The following is a 22896-nucleotide window of genomic DNA, read 5'->3' as shown; positions in this document are numbered from 1 at the left end:
TTCATCAGGGATTGCACATACTTTATTGAAAGTAAAAATTACTACACAGTGCACACATAAGATACACATATATTCAAACTTCTTGCAAGTACATGTCACATGTAAGGTTACGAGATTCAACTCAACAAACCAACTTTTTCTTGAACTATGCATTTTTACTTCATATTTAGAAACTTGATCATCACAACATATTTGTGTTTCAATAAAACATGCCCCAGCTCCTTTGAGAAATCCTTCTCAAATATGTTATAAATCTTGTGAGTGTAGATTGTAGATGCTTGAGCTAAAATTGGACTATATTTAACAGCAAGAGTCGGCTTACCTTGTTTACGGTTGAAATCTTCATGTTCTTCATTCATCCGTCACTACATTTTTTTCATAATTAGTCATAAAAATATATAAATAAGTGCTTAAATTTCCAACCCCATTTAGGACATTATTAGTACTTTCACTTCAAGATTTCGCTTTCAATCCAACACTAAACACATCATTATTAAAAGTTGTAGACCACATATGTCGAATATTGTAAAGATTATTCAACCATCTATTTTCTTCTATATTGTACGTTGTGAGCATTATCTTCCACGATATTTTAAATTTAACAATAAAATCACATTCAGACATACACTTATTAGAAAGTTTTAAAAAACCTTTATTATTCTTAAGTAAACCCATATGAGATGAGGCATTCTGAGCTATGTGCCACTGACATAATCTATGTCTAGTGCCTGACATCACTTCTCTAATGGCAACAGCCATTGCTTGAGCTTGGTTAGTTATAAAAGTCAAGGGCATAAAACCTCTCATTGACTTTAAGAATGTCGAGAATAACCATTTGAAAGATTCTACCGATTCATCGGATAAAAAAGCACAACCAAAAATCATATTTTACCATAAATAAATTTGATAAAATAGTCATGTGTTATGAAAGCCTGATTTTTTTTTAATAGTGAAAAGGAATTACGATATACATTTGTTAATTTTATTTTTTTGGTAGTGCTAAATATATTCCTCGAATGTATTTGGAGTGCAATATAATCCATTTTGTTCCAAGTGTAAACCAAAACCATGGGCTGACTTAAAGCCTAAATTTAAGCTTTGAAACTTTTAGAATTTGAATATATTTAGTCTGAATATAATTTAAAACTTTAATTTCTAAAAAAAAAATCACTTAATTTGACTAACTTAACTATGTGTATATATTTCATTCGACTTGATACAGTTAAATTTTTGTTGATGGCGTGAGTTTTTTTTTAAAATAAATAGACTGAAGGGTGAATCTTGCAACTTTTTGAATAGTTCAAGAATGTTTTTTGTTCACTTATATAACATAAGGATGTACCTTAAGTTTAGGTCATATTTCAGGAACGGTTTTAACCAAAAACTCAAACTTTTGGCCCATCTCTTGTTGATTAAGTTGCTTAACAAATAAATACATAACTAAGGGGTGTTTGGTACAAAAGTTTTTTCTTTTTTTAATACATATATAAGTAGGCTTTCTAAATATATATATTTTAATGTTTGATAAATAACGAAAAATGATTGACTCAAATAATCTAGCAAAATATTGTGGGGGTGAGATAGGTAAGGAGTGGGGTACATAGGTACCGAAGGATGTGAGGGGTTGGATAGAGCAGTAAAGATAATAAACTTATTGGAATGTTAGGTATAAATTTTGATTTTTCTACTTTCATTAAAAAAGTTATTTTCCTCGTTTTTAAGCAACTTATTTTCACAAAGGAAGTGGTTAATCAAATATGAAAAAAATAAAAAATATTTTAATTTTGTACCAAACACATCCCTAAATAAACTCATGTTGTTGAAGAGTGCACATCTCATACAAGGTGCTACTGCTTTATTTTATTTTATTTTTATATAAGAATAAATAATTAGCAAATTCCTCCATAGAATCTTCCTCAATCTAACCAAATACTACTTTTAATGTCAAGTGGATCATAATAACTTGAAAATTTTAGATCCCAACTTAGAAGAAAGCGTGGAGCGTTTCATTACATCCCATTAACCTTTTCACGTTCACGATTATTTTTATATACAGACAAATTAAGAATTTAAAGTTAGTAGATAAAAATAAATGTGATCGTATCACGCTATGTATATCATGTACACGTATAGTTCGTGCCAGATGAAATGAATTAAGTTGAATTCATAATGCCCATCATAAAGGGTATTCCAGTTGTATGATGTCCCTTTTGGTTAATTAGCTTCTGAAGATATATAGATCATTAGATACCTCAAATGCTTAATCATTGTGATACATGTATTATTTGTCAAATATCCATTTAAAATCAAGGTTTCATTTTTTAAAATAATTTTGTGGTGGTTTAATAGCTTAAAGCAAATATTAATACTAGTATATACAAGTCATTGGTGTGGAAAATAGTTTGCATGTATTACACCAACTATCGTTTACATAGGAGCTAATAATTAATAGTTCAAATATTTCGTAATTTTGGTTTAGCGGTGGGAAATAAAAGTTAAAAGTTTTTTGTCTTAGAAGATTAAAGTGGACTAAGACCATTTTAATTAGTCATAATTTACTAAATCCATGTTTTATTTAAATTCATATAAGTGAATTCTAATCCAAATTCATTTTAACTCAAATTAATTTTCGCTCGTTCACCACCAAGTAGATACAATGTACATTGATCTTCCTTATAATTAAATATAGGATCATAATTTAGGGGCATTGTTAATTTCAAATTGCTATCAATCTCCAAGAAAAATACAATAATAATACAAAGTTGTTAGACTTTTATCTACGAATTGCAATAACTTTAATCATCATCTCAAATAATTTGTTTAAATATGAAAGAAATTAGCAACTTGTTTGTGCAAGTGCACTCTCACCAGCCTCCTCAAGAAAAGTAAAAGGGAAAAAAGTGTATAAGAAATACGAGACCCCAACAAGTTGATAATCTCAAGAAACGAACCGTATATAAAATTGTGATTCTATAAAAGCTTTAATTTAATCAAAAGTAAAATAAAAAATTTAAAATGAATTAATTTTAAAACTAAAACTCGAACACAATAACTAAAAAGAAGAAAGGTAGATAATATGTGTGATTTTATCTTCAAATATTCCATTCCTCACGTTGAAATGTATATATAAAGATAAATTTGGACAAATTAGATGATTGCCCTTTCGACATGGTTATGACCTGTTTTCACAAAATAATTACTCTTCCGATCGTTATTACGTAATTTGAATTGACATGAAATTTAAGAAATACAAAGACTTTTTATAAAATATAAAAAATATTTTTTAAATTAATAAACTTTTAAATAGAATAGTATATTATTATAGATTTTTTTATTAAATAAACAAGATTCAACATAGGTAAAATATTGATAATATTATTATGGAAGTGTTTGAAATATGTCTTATTTTTTATTAAATAAAAAAGAAAGTATGTCATATAATTGGTGGATTCACATTTTCACTAAGGAAGTTTGAAAACTTATAATATCTCGTGAAGTATGAAATTTTAAATTTTGAACCTCAGAATAAAGTTTAAATCCATAAATGCCTAAATCAACCTCTAGTCCTGTATTAAGAAAATTAAAATCGTTGTCTATACATAAAACAAATACCTTGTAAATATAACATAATTTTATCATAAAATTCTAATAAACACCCAAATCCTAATCGCGTGCAGCGTCGTATATATATAAATATATATGGGAATAGAAGAAGCAATGATTTTACCTACATAGAAAGACATTCGTGTTTGACTTTAGTATACGTTCTTAGCTTCCCTTGCAAGAAAATTTACCTAGCGACGTCACTTCATGCAAATAGTTTATTACAATTTATATATATATATATATATATATATATATATATATATATATATATATATATATATATATGAATCGATCATCAGAAGAAGAATTAGGCCAAAAATTAGGATACATTCTGGGAAAATCAAACTTCCATCGAAGAGAAGCAAATGAAAGGCTTTCATAAAAATTCTCGTAGAATCGAGAATGAAGTTTTCATTCTGTACATGCCAGATCATGAATTAGTAACTGCTTCCAATTTCCAAAAAAAAAATACCAATTGTGTCGAACTTTCCATTTTTGGAATTATATATATCATGTTTTCGCGCCAGCGCAGGCCCAATGTATGTTAGTTTTTTTCCTTATAATTTATGTGACACAAATGAAATTTGAAAAGGTGAACTAATTTTTTTTTATGTGTTTTCTAAAAAAAATTAAATTGTTGATTTATGGGATACCTTTATGTTATTTTCAAATAATATATGTTACTCCATCTATTTTATTTTATGTGATAAAAGTAATTTTAGGAAAGTAAACAAAATTTCTTATATGATTGTCACATATTTTTAGTTATCATTTTACTGCTATTTATGTACTTTTTAGTTCTTATGTTATTTGTAAACAATATAAGCAACTTTTTTTGTTTCAATAAAAATGAGGGAGTTAACCAAATTTTATTATGTTTTTTAACTATGTTTTTCTAAAAATATCTTAAATTGTTATATTGCCTTTTTAATCTTCTTTTTTTTATATGATTTTCGAATATATATCAAATTAGAAATTAAAACGAAGAATTAAAGTTTTCAAATCATTATATTTCTATATTAAAATGTTCAAATCTTTAAAACCCCACATATATTCACAAATTAATAGAAGGAAGTCAAACAATTTTTTTTTTTAAAAAATAATAATATAGGAAAGCTCAATTCAATAATAACACATGTATATTTCATTTTTAATGTATGACTCCCACCTTTTTGATTTTATATGAACTTATTTTTTATTTCATTTCAAATAGAAAATAACTTCTGTATTTTGATTTTTTTATATAGCATATTAAAGATCATAATATTAAAAAATATTTGAATACACAAAATTTAATATACACATAAATTTTAATTTTAATTTTGAATGATTTCACTTAATATTATATTTGATACATAATTATCAAGAGCTAAGCATAAGACTTTAATGTAATAAATAAATATCACAATAACTCATAAATAAAATGAAGAAATAACAAAAATGAGGTAATATTAATAATAATAACTAAAGATGTTTCTAGAACTACTGAATTTTCTTTTTATCATTCTTGGTAGACTTTTGCTTGCATGAATACATTTTTACCTTTGATCATCATTCACTTCATATATAGAAATATGTTTCTAAAATTATTTATTCTTGATAGATTTTTGTTAGAATGAAATTACATTTTTATTCTTAGTCATCTTTAATACAAATATATCATCTCATTCATTTTTATTTGTGAAGTTACTTTTAATACTTTTTTCTTTAATTTCAATCTAATATATATTATTAATTTTATCACACTAATTTATTTTCAAGTATATTAATTAGAGCCAAAATAAAGATTTAAATAATTAATTTATGATTTTTTTAAAAATAAAAATTAGGCTTTTTTTTATAAGCATAATGAATAGAAAATATATTAAGAATTAAATTAAAGTAATAGTAAAATAGAGTAATAATAAAATAGATATCACAATAACTCACAAAAGAAATAAAAAGGAAGTGAAGTAATAACAAAATAAGTTAATGGTAATAACAATAACTTAAGATGTTTCTAGAACTATTTAATTTTTTTTGTTATCATTCTTGGTAGATTTTTGTTAGCGTGAAATTACAATTTTCCCTTGATCATTATTCACATCATATATTAAAAAATATTTTTAAAATTATTTATTATCTTTCTTCATAGATTTTTGTTGAGTGAAATTACATTTTTGCCCTTGATCATCCTCCCACTTCACTCTTCTATATAATAGATAATAGAAATATATATATGCTTACTCTTTTTCCACCTCCCTTCTTTTGGGCTTAAAATATACTTTTATTAAGCACCCAATGCAGTTGATAAGCTAGAAATAGACGTTTATTAAACTAAAATACTGAAATTGATTTTATAAATTACTAATACTTTAATGTGTTTAATTTGTATAGAAACATTTAAAATAACAATAACTATAAGATATAATTAGTCGAAGTTTTTTTTTGCTAAATATACATACCAGAATAAATTACAATCATATGTAGAGCTGTCAATATGGACTAGGCCTGTTGGCCGGTCTGGCCTAACCCGGAATGCAATAGGGCTGGGCTAAGATTTTTGGAGCCTATTTAAGAAAAGAGATTTTTAGCCCGGCCTGAATAAGCCTGCTCATTTGGGGGGCTTGAGAAATATTGATAGGGCCGGCCCGTGGGCCAATAAAAATTAACTTTAAAATATAATATAATATATAATAGTAAAATTTTAAAATAAAGAGAGTCCAAAATCAAAACAATTGGGTTAATATTTCTATTTAGATATTTATACTTTTAGTTGGGAAAAAAACTTAATAAATATTAAGGAAAATGCACAAGTACCCCCTAGACTATGACCAAATTTCTAGAGACACACCTTAACTAAACTAAGGTCCTATTACCCCTGAACTTTTTTTTTTGTAATTTTATACACCTTTTGTCTTATGTGGCACTCTATATGACTCCACGCAATTGAGGCGCGTCAGAGATATTTGGATGCCACGTAAGCCAAAGAGGTACATAAAATTACAAAAAAAAAAGAAGTTTAGAGGGGTAATACGAACTTAGTAAGGTGTGTCTTTGGGATTTCGATCATAGTCTAGGGGGTACTTGTGCATTTTTCCTAAATATTATAAAGATTATTATATTTGTGAATTTGATTAACAAGTAGTGACAAGGTCTCATTTGTTTCCATTAAGATTAAGACGTTTGAATTTAAATATACATTTAAATATAAGATGTGCATTAAGATCTAGATGTGTAAATCTGAATAAACATCTGAATATTAAAATATTGTTTCTGAATGTGAACACTAAATTATTGGGACAATTTATTTTCAATATCTGAATGCACATATGAAATTAAACGTTATATCAATAAAATATTATAAAAACCTTGTTAGTAAAATAGTTTATTTTCATATAAAATAATATTTTGAACATTTTTACCGTAACAAGGTAATATGATTTATCTTTTAAGAACTCAACATCAAGTTACATCATTAATATGATTATTTTCACAATAAAATACTTTGAGAATCTAACATAATGCAATTTAAAATAGTATATATAGAGTAGTAAATATATAATTTAGGAAAATATTTTATTTTATTTTATTTTATTATAGAAATTTTTTACTGTTATCAATCAAATAACTAATATTTTCTTATATTTAAAAATCGTGCTAAATATTATATCATGAGAGTGCTTATCAATTCAAATATATTGATTAATTTAGAAAGTAAAAGATGTATATTAAGTTAATATGAATAAAGGAAATTATAATGACAAGCATGTAATTAATATTAATTAAATAAGAAAATAATTTAATGAGTTGTCGTGATTTAGTTGAATTAAGATAGCAGTCTTATTTTTTAGTCTGAATAGTGTTAAGGGTGTGTTACAGATCTGATTTATTCAGATATATTCAGACCCATTAAGAGGCTTATAAGAAAATAAAATAAACAAACTTAATTGATTAAATCTGAATAATTAAGATCCAGTTTTTAAAAACAAACACACTTAATGAGGCAAATCTGAATGATTAAGATTCAAACCCCATTAAGTGCAAACAAATGAGGTCTAACATAATGTAATATTGTTTTGTCGATATTTATGATAATATTTTTAAATTATAATTTAATTTAATAATTATAAAAAAATATAATTTTTTAAAAAATGGGCTGGCCCGGCAAGCCTGTAGCCCACGTACTTGTGGGCTGGGCCGACCATATTCTGGCCCACACAAAAAATAGGCTAGCCCGACCTGACCTGTAATATGTCAAAGCCTGTGTGGGTTAGCCCGGATGGGATGGGCTAGCCCATATTGGCAGCTCTAATCATATGTAACTATTAAAACAACCACAATTTTTAAAATTTTTTTTGTGATTTATGAATATCACCTAATCTTAGCGTGGGAGGGCTGCCTTTCACTCAAAAATTAAAGAAGTGGTGTGGCTCATTTTAGGAAAAGTTACAATTAGTAATTAGAAAATATATTCTTTCTTAGAATATAACTGATTTACAAAATATATATTTATAACCATATATATTCCTTCCTAGAATAGAATTCTAACACTCTAATTGTTTAGCTATAAACATTTGCTTTCTAGTGTATCATTGATCAATAGAGAAAACTATTTTTCAGAATATATTTTGTCTCTCTAACATGGTATCAAGAGCCATCCTTTTTTAAAAAAACAATTCGTGCTCTTTGCTTTCTCTTTAGAAGTACTCTTCTTACCTTCATGCGTTCCTCTTATTTCTTTGTTTTCTAAACATATGCATATGTCCTTTTTTTTTCTTTTTCTCTTTTGTATTTTGTCTTCTCAATGAATTCACAATCAATCTCACATGCTCTCCACAAAATTGGAAAGTTCCAACTTTTCTTTATGGAAATTCCATTTTGAAATTTTTGTTCAAGGAAGGGCCTTTTTGGGTGGTTAGATGGTTCTGCTGGTCTGCCAATAGATGAAAAAGAGTTGGATCACTAGAATTTGAATAATGCAAAGGTGATCGCTTGGATGCTGAATTCGATACATGTTGACATAGCAATGGGACTTAGACCATTAGTTCAGCTTTAGAGATGTGGCTCCACCTGTGTAACGTCTACCAACAAAGCACTGTAGCACGAGAGTTTAAAGTGGAACGCAACATTGCTGAATATACACAAGTGGACAAGAATGTTTGTTCCTTTTATATTGGCTTGCAGCTGCTTTGGTCAGAACATGATCAAAATTCTAGGTGAATGGCTCAAGGAAATGTTGTGAGAATGATAAAGGAAAAAGATAGTATAGTTCTTGATGAAACTCCGTCCTGAATTCGAGTCAATTCGTGGAAGTTTGTTAAACAGAGAAGTCACAACTGCTCTTGGTGTTGTGTTGGCAGTCGTCTTAACGTAGGACAACTATGGAGTTGATGCCATTACCCGATGTTGCATTACTTTCACAAAAATCAACTATTGGTACTTCATCACGAAATACTAAGAGAGGTGTCTAGTGCTATGAATGCAACGACTTTGGTCACATAGAAACCAATCGTCCTAAGAAGAAGAAATTTTGTTCTTACCGTAAGATTACTGATCATGTTTTAAATTGTCGTCGTCGTCCAAATCGTTCACGACCTGCTCACTATGCATACCAGAGGATGTCACTAAATCTTCTAGTTCATTCCCTTATTGACATGATCTTGAAAAGATGATTCGAGATTCTATAGTAGCCGAACCCCCCCGGAGCCATCTCAAGTGCACTCTCGACATCCTCATGTACAAGTAATTATACTAAATCTACTTCGCATCTAGATTGGGTGCTTTTAGTCATATGATCGGAAACCTGTCCCAATTTTCTTCATTGTATGATGATGTTTCTACATTGCCTGCTTCGGGTATTGGTTCTGTTGGAAATTTGTCTAATGTTTTTTATGTACCTAATTCGAAGGCTAATCTAGTTTTGATAGGTCAGCTAGTTGATCAAAATTGTGTTGTAAAATTCTCACCCAATGATTGTGTTGTTCTGAATCTGAAAACTAGGATGACCATGGCCAAGGGACGTAAGTTAGCAGAGTGTTTCTTCCAAAGTCGGTTCATCATCATTTGCATCATTGTTTTCTTTCAGTTTCTGCTGCGGATGTTAGTCGCTGGAATTAGTTGCTCACTCTTAAGCATAATAGGATGGGCCATCCTCGTTCATCCCGACTTCAGCACATGCTCAAATCATGTATTCCAGCAACACATGTCATTCATTCAAATCTCCCTTTGACATGCTCTAATTGTGCTGATTCAAAAAGTCAGAACCTCATTTTTCATCTAGTTCATTTTCTTATGACGATCTGTTTCATTTGCTGCATAATGATTTTTGGGGTCCTTCTCCTACTTTTCTAAGGATAGGATATAAGTTCTTTGTGTTATTTATTGATCATGTATCTAGACACACATGTATGTTTTTTATTTGAAATAAATTTGAGGTTCGGACTCTCATTATGAATTTCTTGAGTATATGTATACACAGTTTCATAAAATTATAAAAATATTTCATTCTAATTCTGGAGGAGAGTGCACTAAGACAAGATTATGTTTTTCAAAAACAAAGGAATTATTTCTCAATGCATTTGTCCTCATACTCTGAAACAAAATGGAGTCGTAAAAAGGAAGAATTTCATGTCTTGGAAACTACACTAGCTTTGTTGGGCACATCTAATATGCAGATGAGTTTCTAGCCTAAAGCAGTACATACTTATTTATAATTGATTAGTAAACAAACTTCCTCAGTCATTGCTAATGAGACACCGTACTTCAAATTATTTCAAAAGAAGTCTGATTATTCTCACTCCAATTTTTTGGTTGTGTTTGCTTTGTCCATCTTCTGATACAAGAACGACAAAAGCTTTCAGTAAAGACAACACAATATATTTTTGTGGGCTGCAATAACACACATAAAGGGTATCTATGTTATGACGCCTCTTGTCACCAGCTTCGTATATCTAGACATGTTATTTTTTTAGGGTCAATTTTCCTACCAAACACAATTCTAAACATGCTTCAAAATATGTTTTCTTTTTGTATAAGTTTAATGATGATGTCATAGCTACTGATCCTCCAGAGCAACCATGAACTATGATCATAATGATCTCCAACCAACCTGTTCTTCGGTTATTGACTCTGCATACGCCTCCTCATCTCCCAAAGAGGAATCGTCTCATCCAGTTACTCCCCCACGCCGATCTAGTCGGATAAATAATCATGCTCCTAAATGGCTCGGGTACTCTCCAGGGAAATTTGGTACGTCTTATGCCATGCATACCATACTAAATTCTATTGATGTACCTATATCTTACTCTCAGGATTCTAAACAAATTTGTTGGAAAGAGACAATGTCAGAAGAGCTTCGTGCATTGAACGAAGGTTCTATTTAGGGATTTGTTGATAAAACACTAGATAGAGTTTTATTGGAAGTAAGCGGGTGTATTACATTAAACCTAAGGCAGATGGTACAATTGATTGCTACAGAGCTTGATTAGTTGCTCAAGGGCACAAACAGAAGTATGGAGTGGATTATGAGGAAACTTTTGCACTTGTTGCAAAGATGACAAGGGTACAAACATTATTGCCTGTGACTTCAATAAAAACTTGGACCTTACAATAGCCTTCCACAAGTTTCATTCTCTACTTCCTTCATATCTTTCAATTGTCTCACAAATTTATGATTTCCGATCTTGATGTCATCTTATTTATTGGTTTGTCTAGAAGGGATGGATCCAGCAATTGCCTAGATAATTAATGATGGCTGATCTTGAATGTTATCTTCTTGATTAGTTTGTAAGAAGGGACATTGAATCAATTTTTCTTCTTTTCTTGTCTTTGTTGTGTTGCCTATTTTGAATGAATTCTGCAGAAACTTATGGTTCAGGAGCATGTCCGCAGTCCAATGCGTGCTGGGAATATTCATCACAAGATATTTTTCCAAAAAAATTTGAGCCTCATTTGTGTAACACACCCTAACTAGAAAGAACTAGAATGAAGTTAGAAATTGGAATAGTCAATTTTGAAAAGAATATAAAAATCTCGAAATGTCCGATTCGATTTTATAGGGTATTTTTATCTTTTTCATACTCTATTATTCAAATTCATTTTTAGGTGACTAATTGGGGTAAAATCATATTTTAGTCAGTTTAGAAAAATAGAAGTTCACACTAGGGCTTAGAGAAAAGAGAAATGAGAAGAAGGAAGGAGATATATCAATATTTTTGTCATCTTTATAAGGAATTGCTTGTGGATTTCATCCTACAAGATATGTGAGACTTTCATAACGTCGAATTTGTTCACTCACGTGTCAATCATGTTTGATTCAGCGCGAATTTGTTCAAAAAGATTGGAATTTGAATGTTCTTGATAGTCATTCTTGAATTGCTTTCAAACTACAACATAAGATGAGATTAATGAGTTTCTTAATATTAAAGTGTTGTTTCCTTGAGTTCTTTGTGTTATATCTTGTGTATATGATTTGGGTACATGAATCTAAAGTGAATTTGAGAAAAAGAATCAAATTAAATCGATATAAGATCTATTAAATGAGATAAAAAAATTCATCAATATTTGCCTGAAGGGAGGCTGGCATGACAACCCCCCCCCCCCCCATAACGCCAGGAAGGCTGGGGCATTACGCAGTAGTGCACCATTTTAGAGCCCCAATAAGCTGGGGTTGGCGAGGCGTGCCCAGAATAGGCCCAAATCATTGTTTTTCAACAATTTTTTGTCATTCAACCCATTTAAGTCCTTCTAAAGGGTACTAACACTTTCTATTGATTCTAACTACTCTAAATGACTTCTACACACCTAGAAATCATCCAAAAACATGAATCGTAACCTTCAATTCATAAATTCAAATTCAAGGAAAGTTAAGAGACAAGTTTAGGAAGTTCTTAGAGTTTTTTCAAGAAGTCTTTCACAAACTTTTTAACATTGTTTTAAGACTTAAGTTCAAGTTAAGCAAAAAATAAAGAGTTTACTTCATTTCTCCAAAAGTTATACGGGTAAATATTCTCAAGAGTTTAAAAATGTTTTCACATTTGAACATGAAAGGGAAACACCGATTTTCATCAAGAGAGCTTTTAAGCTAAAATTTTGAGTAATTATTTCAAACCAAAGAAAGAAATTTTGTTTTAAAACAAATGAGCTCAATATATTTTGGAAGTAGTATTGAGCACCAATATGAAGATGCGAATTCATATTAACTCAAGTCTGCATAAACCATGTATCCATTGTGGGCAGTAAAGGATCGTACTTTTTAGATGACTCCTTAAGTTGCTTTTGTGTTGCTCTTAGCTTATATTGAAAAAATATTGATAATACTGATTATGATAAATTATCATAAAGTCATTTTGTAAAATTAAATTTTGTTTAGGAAATTTTGTCTATTATCAACAACACTAGTAAATGAAGCCTGCGCGTTGCCCGAGCCCAATAGGATTAAAGTTAATTATTGTTTCTATTATTAAAATATATATTAGTAAGATTGTTATAATATATTTTGCTCATAAGTGAGCTAATATAAAAACTTATTTGTCATTGTTTTTTAAATTTGAATTTCAAATAGCAAATGAACTTTCGGAATTTAGGTAAAATTAAACTGAAGAGAAGTGACTATCAACGGGATTATTTAGTCGGTTATTTTTAACAGTTATACCATTTCAATTTTCCGGTCAATTTATATTGTATAACCAAAATTAAATATTTAAAGCCATCTAAACCCTAATTTATGTGACATAAGCAATGCAAAAATTAGCACTTTTTTTTTTTGTTTTGAGATATTCAGAGTTATAATTAATGTAGCTTATAGTATCTTTTTATTTATTTTTTTAATAACAAATGTTACTTTTTGTGTTTCAGAGTCAAACAATTTTGTAATTGTCTTTTAAATATTTCAAGTTGATAATTGTTGTGATTTTTAGAAACGTTAGGCCATTTGCAAATAATAAGTATTACTTTTTAAGTCCCATTTAATGAGGCACAATAGAATTTTGAGAGTTTTTATTAGCAAATAAAGATTGATATTTACAAGAATGTTATTTAAAAAATTTACGATAGGAGGTATTAATTGAAATAAGCCAAGTAGTAATTATAATGAAAGCACATAATTGAAGCATGCATGTTAGACGTCTAGTTATGTGCTTATTTTTATTTATATGATGATAGTAGTAGATTTATGAAAATTTGTATATGTTGATATCTAGTTATGTACTTATTTTCATGTAGATTTATGAAAAATTGTATATATATACATGAGACGTGTTTTTATTTGTTCTTTTAGATATTATTATATTATTTTTGTGATAAAATTACACCATATATATAAGATAATTATTTTTATATTTATCTAGATATATTAATTTTGAATCCCTCGTGAATAAGAAGAATCTTTAGCACAGTGATAAGTCTCCTTATAGTTAACTTTTGTGTCTACTGTTCCACTATCGGTGCGAGCATTTCAATTTATTTTTTTAGTTTCAGTTCCTAATTTTTTCAATTTTTTAAGTGTAGATTTGAATTCCAAAAAAATTCAAGATCTCATTTTTAAAAGCTTAGTCACTTTTCACTTTCTTAATCCCTATTTTTTTTAATTCCTAAATGAAAAACTTCAAAATTCGTTACTGATAATCAAATAGATGATGAATTTTTGTGCTAGATCTTAGCTTATGTACAAAAAAAAATATGCATAAAATACTATTTATTATAAATTATTATAAAACATTTTACAAAGTTGAAATTTGTTTAGGAAATTTTGTCTGTTGTCAAGTATCAACACCATTTATGAAAATTTGTACATACACACGTGAGGCGTGTATTATTTGTTCTTTGAGATATTATCATAGTACCTCGGTTGATAAAAAAAAAAAAGTTGATAATTAATCAAGAAAAATCAATAGAGTTTCTGGGTTTTTATTGATTCTCTTATCAGTAGTGTTTAAAAAAATATATATATATATATATCCACATGATATCTCTTGAAAAAGACAGGTGGCAGATGAATCAAAGGGCAAACCATTGGCTGGGCATATCACCGCCATGGGCTGGGACGTCGGTTGTATTTATTGGAGAAATGAAGGGCTATTTAGTAATTTCCGTATAGGAAACCTGGGATTACATAGAGTGTGGCAGATGAGGTAATAAACGAGAAAGGAGAAGGGCAAAATGCAAGTAGACTCCGTCCAAATGAATTTTAAGCAAGTTGATGATCCACTTGCAGAAGCCAGCGTAAGCGATGTGCTAAACATCTCTCTTTAATAGTATTTACAAAGTAAGTATTAATACATATATATTCGTTTCTTAATTTTTTTTGTAATGGTATACGTGTTATCTCTCTAATCTCTATCTCTTTTTTTTTTTCGAAAGAGAAAGAAGAGTAGAGAATTAAAAAAAAAAAAAGATGCCTTCTTCCCTTCAACTGCATCGAATTAATCCAACCACTGCCACACTAGCGGTTAAACAACCGCAACTATCACAGGCTACAACATGGTTCAGTCCGGTTTCCACTTCTGTCCCTGATAACGTATTGCATCACCACACCCATGTTGTGGGTCCCAACCAGTGCTGCTCCGCGGTGTTGCAGTCCATTTCCGCCCCAATCGACACCGTCTGGTCCCTCGTCCGCCGATTCGATAATCCGCAAGCGTACAAACACTTTCTCAAGAGCTGCCACGTCATCGTCGGTGACGGTGACGTCGGTACGCTTAGGGAAGTCCGGGTTGTATCCGGACTACCCGCGGGTTCTAGTACGGAGAGGCTGGAGATTTTGGATGACGAGAAACACGTGTTGAGTTTTAGCGTTGTGGGAGGAGATCATCGGCTGAATAATTACCGATCGGTGACGACGCTGCACCGGGCGGCGGAAGAAGGATCGACGGTGGTGGTAGAGTCGTATGTAGTGGATGTACCACAAGGGAATACGAAGGAAGAAACATGTGTATTTGTGGATACGATTGTGCGGTGCAATTTGCAGTCGCTGGCCCAAATCGCACAGAACTTGGCTAAGACGTCAAAGAGTAATAAATTATCTATGGATCATGATTAATTAATTTTTAAAAAAATAATCTTTTTTGTACATTTCTATGATCATTTCTGGATTATTTTTAAAAAAAACTTAGGTGTTACTACTTTTAATTTGTTGTTATGAATGATGGATAGAGTACTTTTTGTTATTGTAGATCATGATGAAGACCCACAACTGAAAATTCATAGATTGGTAGATTTCGTGGACTGTAAGGTTGGTTCTTGTAAATGTTTAAACGTGTTACTATGGTATATAATGGTGTGCTGTGTATTTTGTATAACTACTAATCACTTTGTCACCATCACATATATTCTTCTCAATATATTCAAAGTATTAACAGTCAAAGATATTTTTCTTTCATCCTAATCTTTTCAGTTTGTTAATTATTGGAAAAAAAATACTTTTTCGTATTGATAATTATGGTAACTTATTACAATATTTCATGTAGTTTTTAAATATTTAGTTTTATATCTAAACTTAATATATTAACATTAGTTAGTTTGACTTTTCTATTTTGACAGTGTTGGTGATTACCAATTCTAATAAAAGCAATTGTTCTAGATTTTGGATTTCCTTTTGTGACTTATTGTATAACTTGAAATAATACACTAAAAAATGAAATACAAGAAGTCAACAATATAGTTGAGATTAATATCTAGTAATTAAGTAGTATTGTTCTTTCCTTCATCTTTGCATTAATTAAGTTGAAATTGGAATTTGGGCATTACTAGTTCTCTTTGGTAATTTTTTTTTTCTTTTCCCTTTGACGGTTGGAATGTGGCAAATTTGTGGTGCTCACTTCCTCTAAACCTCAAATTAGGAAACAATTTTGATATTAGAAATGTAAAATCTTGCATTAGTATATTATCAAAAATAAGATTAACCCTTTAAATATCCAAAAGTATTACTAATTAGGAAAAAAAATCTAAAATAATTAGTACATATTTACTTCGATTATAACCTCTAGTTTGTGATATGAAAAAAATTCTTTATTAGAAGTGTCATTCCATAATAGGCTCAAAAGTGGATGATCATAAGGTGGGGTCGGGGGGGGGGGGGGGGGGGTTATGTAGGACATTTAATGAACCTATGTCTGTTTTTTAATTCCAAATTGTCTAGTTAAGCTTTAATTCCTTTAATAATTATTATATAGTGAACTGGTTCACCAATTGTGAATAAATTATTTATTATAATAGCAATTGACGATAAATGAAGTTGATGGCTTTTGAACAATGAATCTGCTGGCGGAATGGAAATTAACCATTTAAATACTCTACTGTTCTTTATTATAACAACAAATGGTATCGTAAGGGGTTTAAAAATTTCCGTATTGGAGCATGTTCGAGAAATTAATGCATTCGTTGATTAAAGAAATTGAAATAAAAGAAAAAAGAAAATATAAATTATTCTTACATTAAAAAATAAATAAATAGTACTAGTCGAAGTTAAAATAGTACTAATATAGGTGGTTGTGATCTAAGAATCAAAGAAAGTAGATATTTTAAACCAAGTTGGTGTTCAAATAAAAGGTAACTTGTGGTTTTGTTTTTCCTAATTTTCTTTTGGGATTAGGAAGGAAGCAAGTTGGTTTGCAAGTGGGCACGGAGGGCTTTATTCAAATACTTCATATATATATATATATATATATATATATATATACCTTTTTTATTTAGATTCGCTTGTCTTATTATTTTTACGTTATATTTAAAAATTATAATTTTTAAAAATAATTATTTAGTTATAATTTTTCATATGATACGTTTACAGTTATAATGTTAAAAAAATATTTTAGTATATTTTTAATTTAGAATTTAAAAATTAAATTTTATGTTAAATTAAAACGAAAAGAATATAAGTATTATTTAAATAGAGGTTTCAAAGTGTTGTTGATACTATTCCGCCCCTGTATATCACGAGAAGTCAGTTTCTACACCCGACTCCGATGCTTTAATGTGCCCTCTTCGCTTTTAGTCTTCGCTAAATATATTAAATTCAACTTAGGGGGGTGTTCGGTAATTGATTAGTACACTGTTAAATAGTCTTGCGATAATGTTATCCTCGGATTAAATTATATTTTTATTATATTATTTAATTAATACATGTTTCTAAAGTTCTGATTATAATCTAGGTGGATATTTGTGTTCTATATCACCATTACTTTTGTATATTTTTTTTGATTTATGTGACACATCTGTGATTTCACTTAGTAAAAGTGCGCGAGAGATGTTTGGAGTCTATGTAGATCGAAAAGTTGTATAAAATTATAAAAAAGATTGATTTGAATTTTTGGATATTATAATTTAGTTAAAGTATGTTTTTAAAATTTCGATCATAGTGTTGAGCGTACTTATGCCTCATCCCTCTATTTGGTTGACAAGTTCAACATATCTTGTCTGGAAATTAAGTAATGAATATTGAGTTATCCCTCTCCTTAGGGGGAATAGTAATGTCGATAACTTATCCCGAAATAAAACAGATTGAAATGACAAAAATATTCCCTTAAATTCTTTTTATACCTCCGTTTTTACATCCACGTATATTCATATTATTTTAGTAACATTCACAGTTTTAACTACTCTTTATGTTGATGACAATTCATATTTTTCCATTAAAAAATTATATGATATAATATAATTTTATTTATGAATTTATTTGACTAATTTTTATGTTTATTTATATTTTACAATTTATGGGTGATATAAATAATAATGAAAAAAATTATTAACAAACTTAAGAAGGAACTTTTATTTTTAAACAAAATTCGATGAAGTTTTATTTCAAACACGCGGTATAATCAAGGAAATGCACAATTAAAAATATTTAAGTTAAATAAGATGAGAGTATTATTTTAGTAATAAATAATTAAAGCTTGTAAAAAGAATTTAAAATAAATATATATTAAGTGGGTTTAGTTACTTAATGCAAATTATTAGTTTCTTTCACAAACTATTGACAGTTTTAAAAGCACGTCTCTACTTGAATAACTAAACTTAGATACACCCCTGTTATGCAACATGATATAACAAGTAATCTCAAATTCTTCTAGGAGCATGAGACTCTAAGTAAGCGTTTGGTCATGCGATACCGTATCACGATATGGTATCGGAAGATGTAATCGTCTGGACATGCGATTATACGCTGATTCCATCTCATGAGATATAATTCCATATTCTCCAAAAAGCATGATATGGAATTACATGGTGATTTCATACCATGATTTGAGATATTTCAATACAAAAATGAGAAAAGACATAAAGACACCATCAAAGTTGTCCTATATTTGCATTAAGACATTTTAACTTTTAAAGTGTCCTATCACCCCACAGAACTATTTAATTTCTTTGTAAATGGACCATTTTGACCCATTTCCTAGTCTGAGTTGTTACCACGCACATGAGGCGCGTCATGCATTATTTTTACTGCCATGGACCAGTTTAAAGGTGCCATCTGTCATTATTTTTCTTTATTATTAATTATTTTTCAATTTATGTCATCTTCCCCAAATTTAAACCCAAAATAATCATTTTTAGCCCTAATTTTTCAATTTCATAGTTTTTTCCATAGCAAAATCAACGTTGATACTCTTTGTTTGACCACTTCATCATCTTCTCTAAGAAAATAAGACACCACTATTGGCGAGGAACTTTTGGATCAATGAAGAATGTGATTTTCTTGTTCAATAAATTCAAAATAAACACTTCCAAGCTATGGATGCTCCTGTCTAAGCATCACAACTGGCCATAATGGCTGAGAAAAAGATTGTCTGCCACAAGTTGGCCAATGGAACATGATGAACAAGAAATGGTTAATGGAGGAACTGTTGTCAATGGATCTGCATTAACTTTTCTTGCAATGTGCAAGAAAGTGTTACGCATGGGTTTTTTCTGAGTTAGCATAAATGTGTGAGTTATTTAGGTCTGAGTTTTGCTACCAAAAGGGTTGCAACTAATAGCAATCCCACATTCAAAATTTTGTTGTCACCTAACTCCATAGCTGAATAAAAAAAAATTCGAATGAAGAAAAATTAACGAAAATTTCTTGAATGTGCAAGCCAAACAGAGAAGAAAAGAAATGGAGAAGATGACTTCTCTTTAAAGAATAGGGTCGGGTCGGGTCGGGTTGAATTAGATCATAGGGAGTTGAGCAACACGCGCCACTACATAGACGAGAAAATGAGTCAAAATAACCCATTTACAAAGAAATTAATTAGTTCTGTGGGGTAATAGGACACTTTAAAAGTTAAGGTGTCTTTACACAAATACGGAACAACTTTGATGGTGCCTGTATGTCTTTTCTCTACAAAAATTGATCAACAAGTTTATATTTTGTTAAAAAAACCCCACATTTATATCTACTAAGCATTTATTTCATATGTAAATAAAATTTATAATCACATTATAAATTTTTAAAATTATTATTCTTACCAACATAAAATTTATTATTCTCACCAACATATAATCACTTTAACTCACATCAATCGATCGTTAAAGTGATGAAATATTTATGGTCTATAAACATGAAATATAGTTACGATGATATTAACCAACAAATGGCTCAAAGTAACAATGTTGGTTCGTTTTCTCAGTCAAATGATCGAAAAATGCAAATTCAACTTGAAGAAATTGTTCGTACTATGTGGGAGAAGTATATTAAAAACTAGATCACTACAATTTATGTTCATTTTTTTTATTAAATTAAAGCTAGATGAAACAATTACTTTAATGGAGAAAAATACCTTTGTAATAATTTATTATGCGATTTTATAATTTTTTTATTTGATAAGATTGAATAAACAATTGAGGCTATTTTAATAATTTTACAACTTATGAAATTTTTATGTTTATAAGAAAATATACAACACAAAAATTTCATATCTCATGTCCAAACAAAACTTCAATTTCATCTTATGAATCCATATCATGATATGATATCATGATACCATATCGTATGGCCAAACGGGCCCTAAATAAAAAACTGAGTGAGGTGCTGAAAAAACACCCTTAACCATGAATAAAATTTAGGGTGTGTCACAAGATCATGATATATTTAAGTTTAATTAGTCAAGTAAAGAAGTGTTTTTAAAACTATCAATAGTTCAAAAATAAAATTAATAATTAGCATCGAATTTAGGGGTATTTTCAATAATTTTCTCAAAAAATATATATTAATTTTCTCATAATTTACGTATGCATTTGTTCTCTTCTATTCATTGCGCTAAGTTACAAATCAAAACAACGTATTAAGTGTGTTAAATATTATATATAATAAAAATATATTACAAAATAAGATACTATTTATATAAAATTTAATATATAAATAACGTTATCCTAACCGACTAGCAAACCACTCTCCAAGTGTTTTCACCCGTTTTTGTGCTACTCAAGCTGCTTTCTTCTCTTTTGTTCATTGGCGCTAGCAGCGTAGAACATATTCCTAAAATTAAAATTGTCTATAATGATTTAATACATTTCTTAAGAAAATATATACTTTATGAAATTGATTTAAGTAATGAAGCTTTTTACTCTAAATTCAATTATAATTACTTTATTTAGTTATTTAACGTCAATAGTAAAAAACAAAAACATAATAAAACTCTCATAATCTATATCTATATATAAAATTAAATTTAAATCAGCTGATGTGACACCCTCTAATGAATAGCATTTGCAATTATCTATTCTTATCTTTTTTTAAATTATTTCTGACTTTTCACCTTAAACAAACACATAAATGAATAAACATATCACACCAAATAGGAGTAATTACTTGCTCAGTTACACCCAAAATGTGAAATTCAAACTGTTTAAACATTTTATTTGTTTATTTATGTATTTATTATTATTATTTTATAAATATGAATGTGACAATTACTATTCCTCATTTACTCACATTCTTTCATATGAATTTTAATTGTCTTTATTTTCATTATTCTCATAATTTTTCATGATCATAATTCCTAAATTTTATTAATAGCCATGTCCATGATTCCAGTTAGTATTTCCTATTATAATCTTATAAATAGAGCCATTATAAATTTTTCGTTAAAAAAATGATCAAAACTACAGAAAGGCACAAGTATTCTATATCTTTCTTTTTTTTTTCTATCATCATAATAGTATTTTGAGTTTTGTATTTATTTGATTTGATTATATGTAGATATCTACAGAAAATACAAAGAAAACAGATGGGCTAATGATAAAAATTGTAAGCAATTCTTCTCAAACTTTCTTTTATATTTATTTCCTTTTTCTTTTTATGTTTGATTAATGAAGTTATACTCGTTGATCATAAGTTTTGTTAAGTGACAAATATATGAGGTATTCAATTACATTTTTACTTTATTATTATATTTTTTAAAAAGAATTTCTTTATCTTGCAGTATTTGGAGAATTGGGGGGTGGGGTGGGGGAAGAAGAAAGAAAAATGAAATTTTATCAGATGGGTTAAAGTTTTCTTGTTTTAATATTTATTTCCTTTTTTTTTTTAAGTATGTTTTACTATATAAGTTATATTCAATTGATCATAAATTCTACTAAGTAATAAACATATGAAGTATTCAATTATACTCTTGCTTTATTGATCTAAGAATTTTAAAATTATTTTTTTATGTATTTTGCAGTATTTTTAGAAGGGAAGGAGGAGGATGAAGAAAAGTGAAATTTTAAGATAATTTCTAAACTTAATTATAATTTACAACTATAAAAGTAATATTGTTTCATCATTTTGCCGGAATAGATAATCTGACATACGAGGCGAACAAAATAAAATGATGAAACAATTAATTTAAGTAAGATTGAGAGAAAGAAAATGAAAAATATAATAATTTAGAATTTTTGGTAAAATTGAATACTTAATTATAATGCTTATATTTTTATCTCCATAATAACAATAATTTTATTTTCTGTGTTACTCTAAATCTCCATAATTTTATTTTATTTTTCTTTTAAATTTTGTAACTGAGAGGTAAATATCTCTCCCATTAATTGTAGTACCTTAGATTTTCACATAATTCGGTTGCATACTACTTGTACAATGGATTTTTTGAATAATGGTCCTGGTGATCACCTCTATTGTTCTTACTTTCTTTGGAAAATTCTGTAATTTCTCTCTTGCCTGACATAGTATACAGTAATATGGGTTAGCCCATGCCATCCGGACTAACACATATAAGCTTTGACATTTTACGGGCCAGGTAGAGCTATCTTATTTTTAATGTGAGCCAGAAAATGGTCGGCTCAACCCACGAGTATGTGGGCTACGGACTTGCCCAGACAGTCCACTTTTTTTACAAA

The 22896-nt window shown here is 28.9% G+C and overlaps 1 protein-coding gene and 1 long non-coding RNA gene across 2 annotated transcripts; both read left to right on the top strand.

Annotated features, from left to right (window-relative positions):
- Positions 1 to 14801: 14801 nt before the first annotated feature.
- Positions 14802 to 16021, top strand: LOC101258963 (abscisic acid receptor PYL4). Its single transcript, XM_004241057.5, has 2 exons — positions 14802 to 15596; positions 15759 to 16021. Exons 1-2 carry the CDS (start codon positions 14981 to 14983, stop codon positions 15968 to 15970), a joined length of 828 nt encoding a protein of 275 aa, XP_004241105.1. The 5' UTR covers positions 14802 to 14980; the 3' UTR covers positions 15971 to 16021.
- Positions 16022 to 21680: 5659 nt separating this feature from the next.
- Positions 21681 to 22687, top strand: LOC138349140 (uncharacterized). The gene is made up of 2 exons (XR_011221735.1): positions 21681 to 21808; positions 22224 to 22687. It is a non-coding gene; the product is annotated as an uncharacterized lncRNA (long non-coding RNA).
- Positions 22688 to 22896: the final 209 nt, after the last annotated feature.

Source organism: Solanum lycopersicum, chromosome 6 (genome assembly GCF_036512215.1).
Source record: "Solanum lycopersicum chromosome 6, SLM_r2.1".
In the NCBI taxonomy this organism is placed as follows: Eukaryota; Viridiplantae; Streptophyta; class Magnoliopsida; order Solanales; family Solanaceae; genus Solanum; species Solanum lycopersicum.
This window is presented reverse-complemented; position numbering and strand designations above follow the sequence as displayed.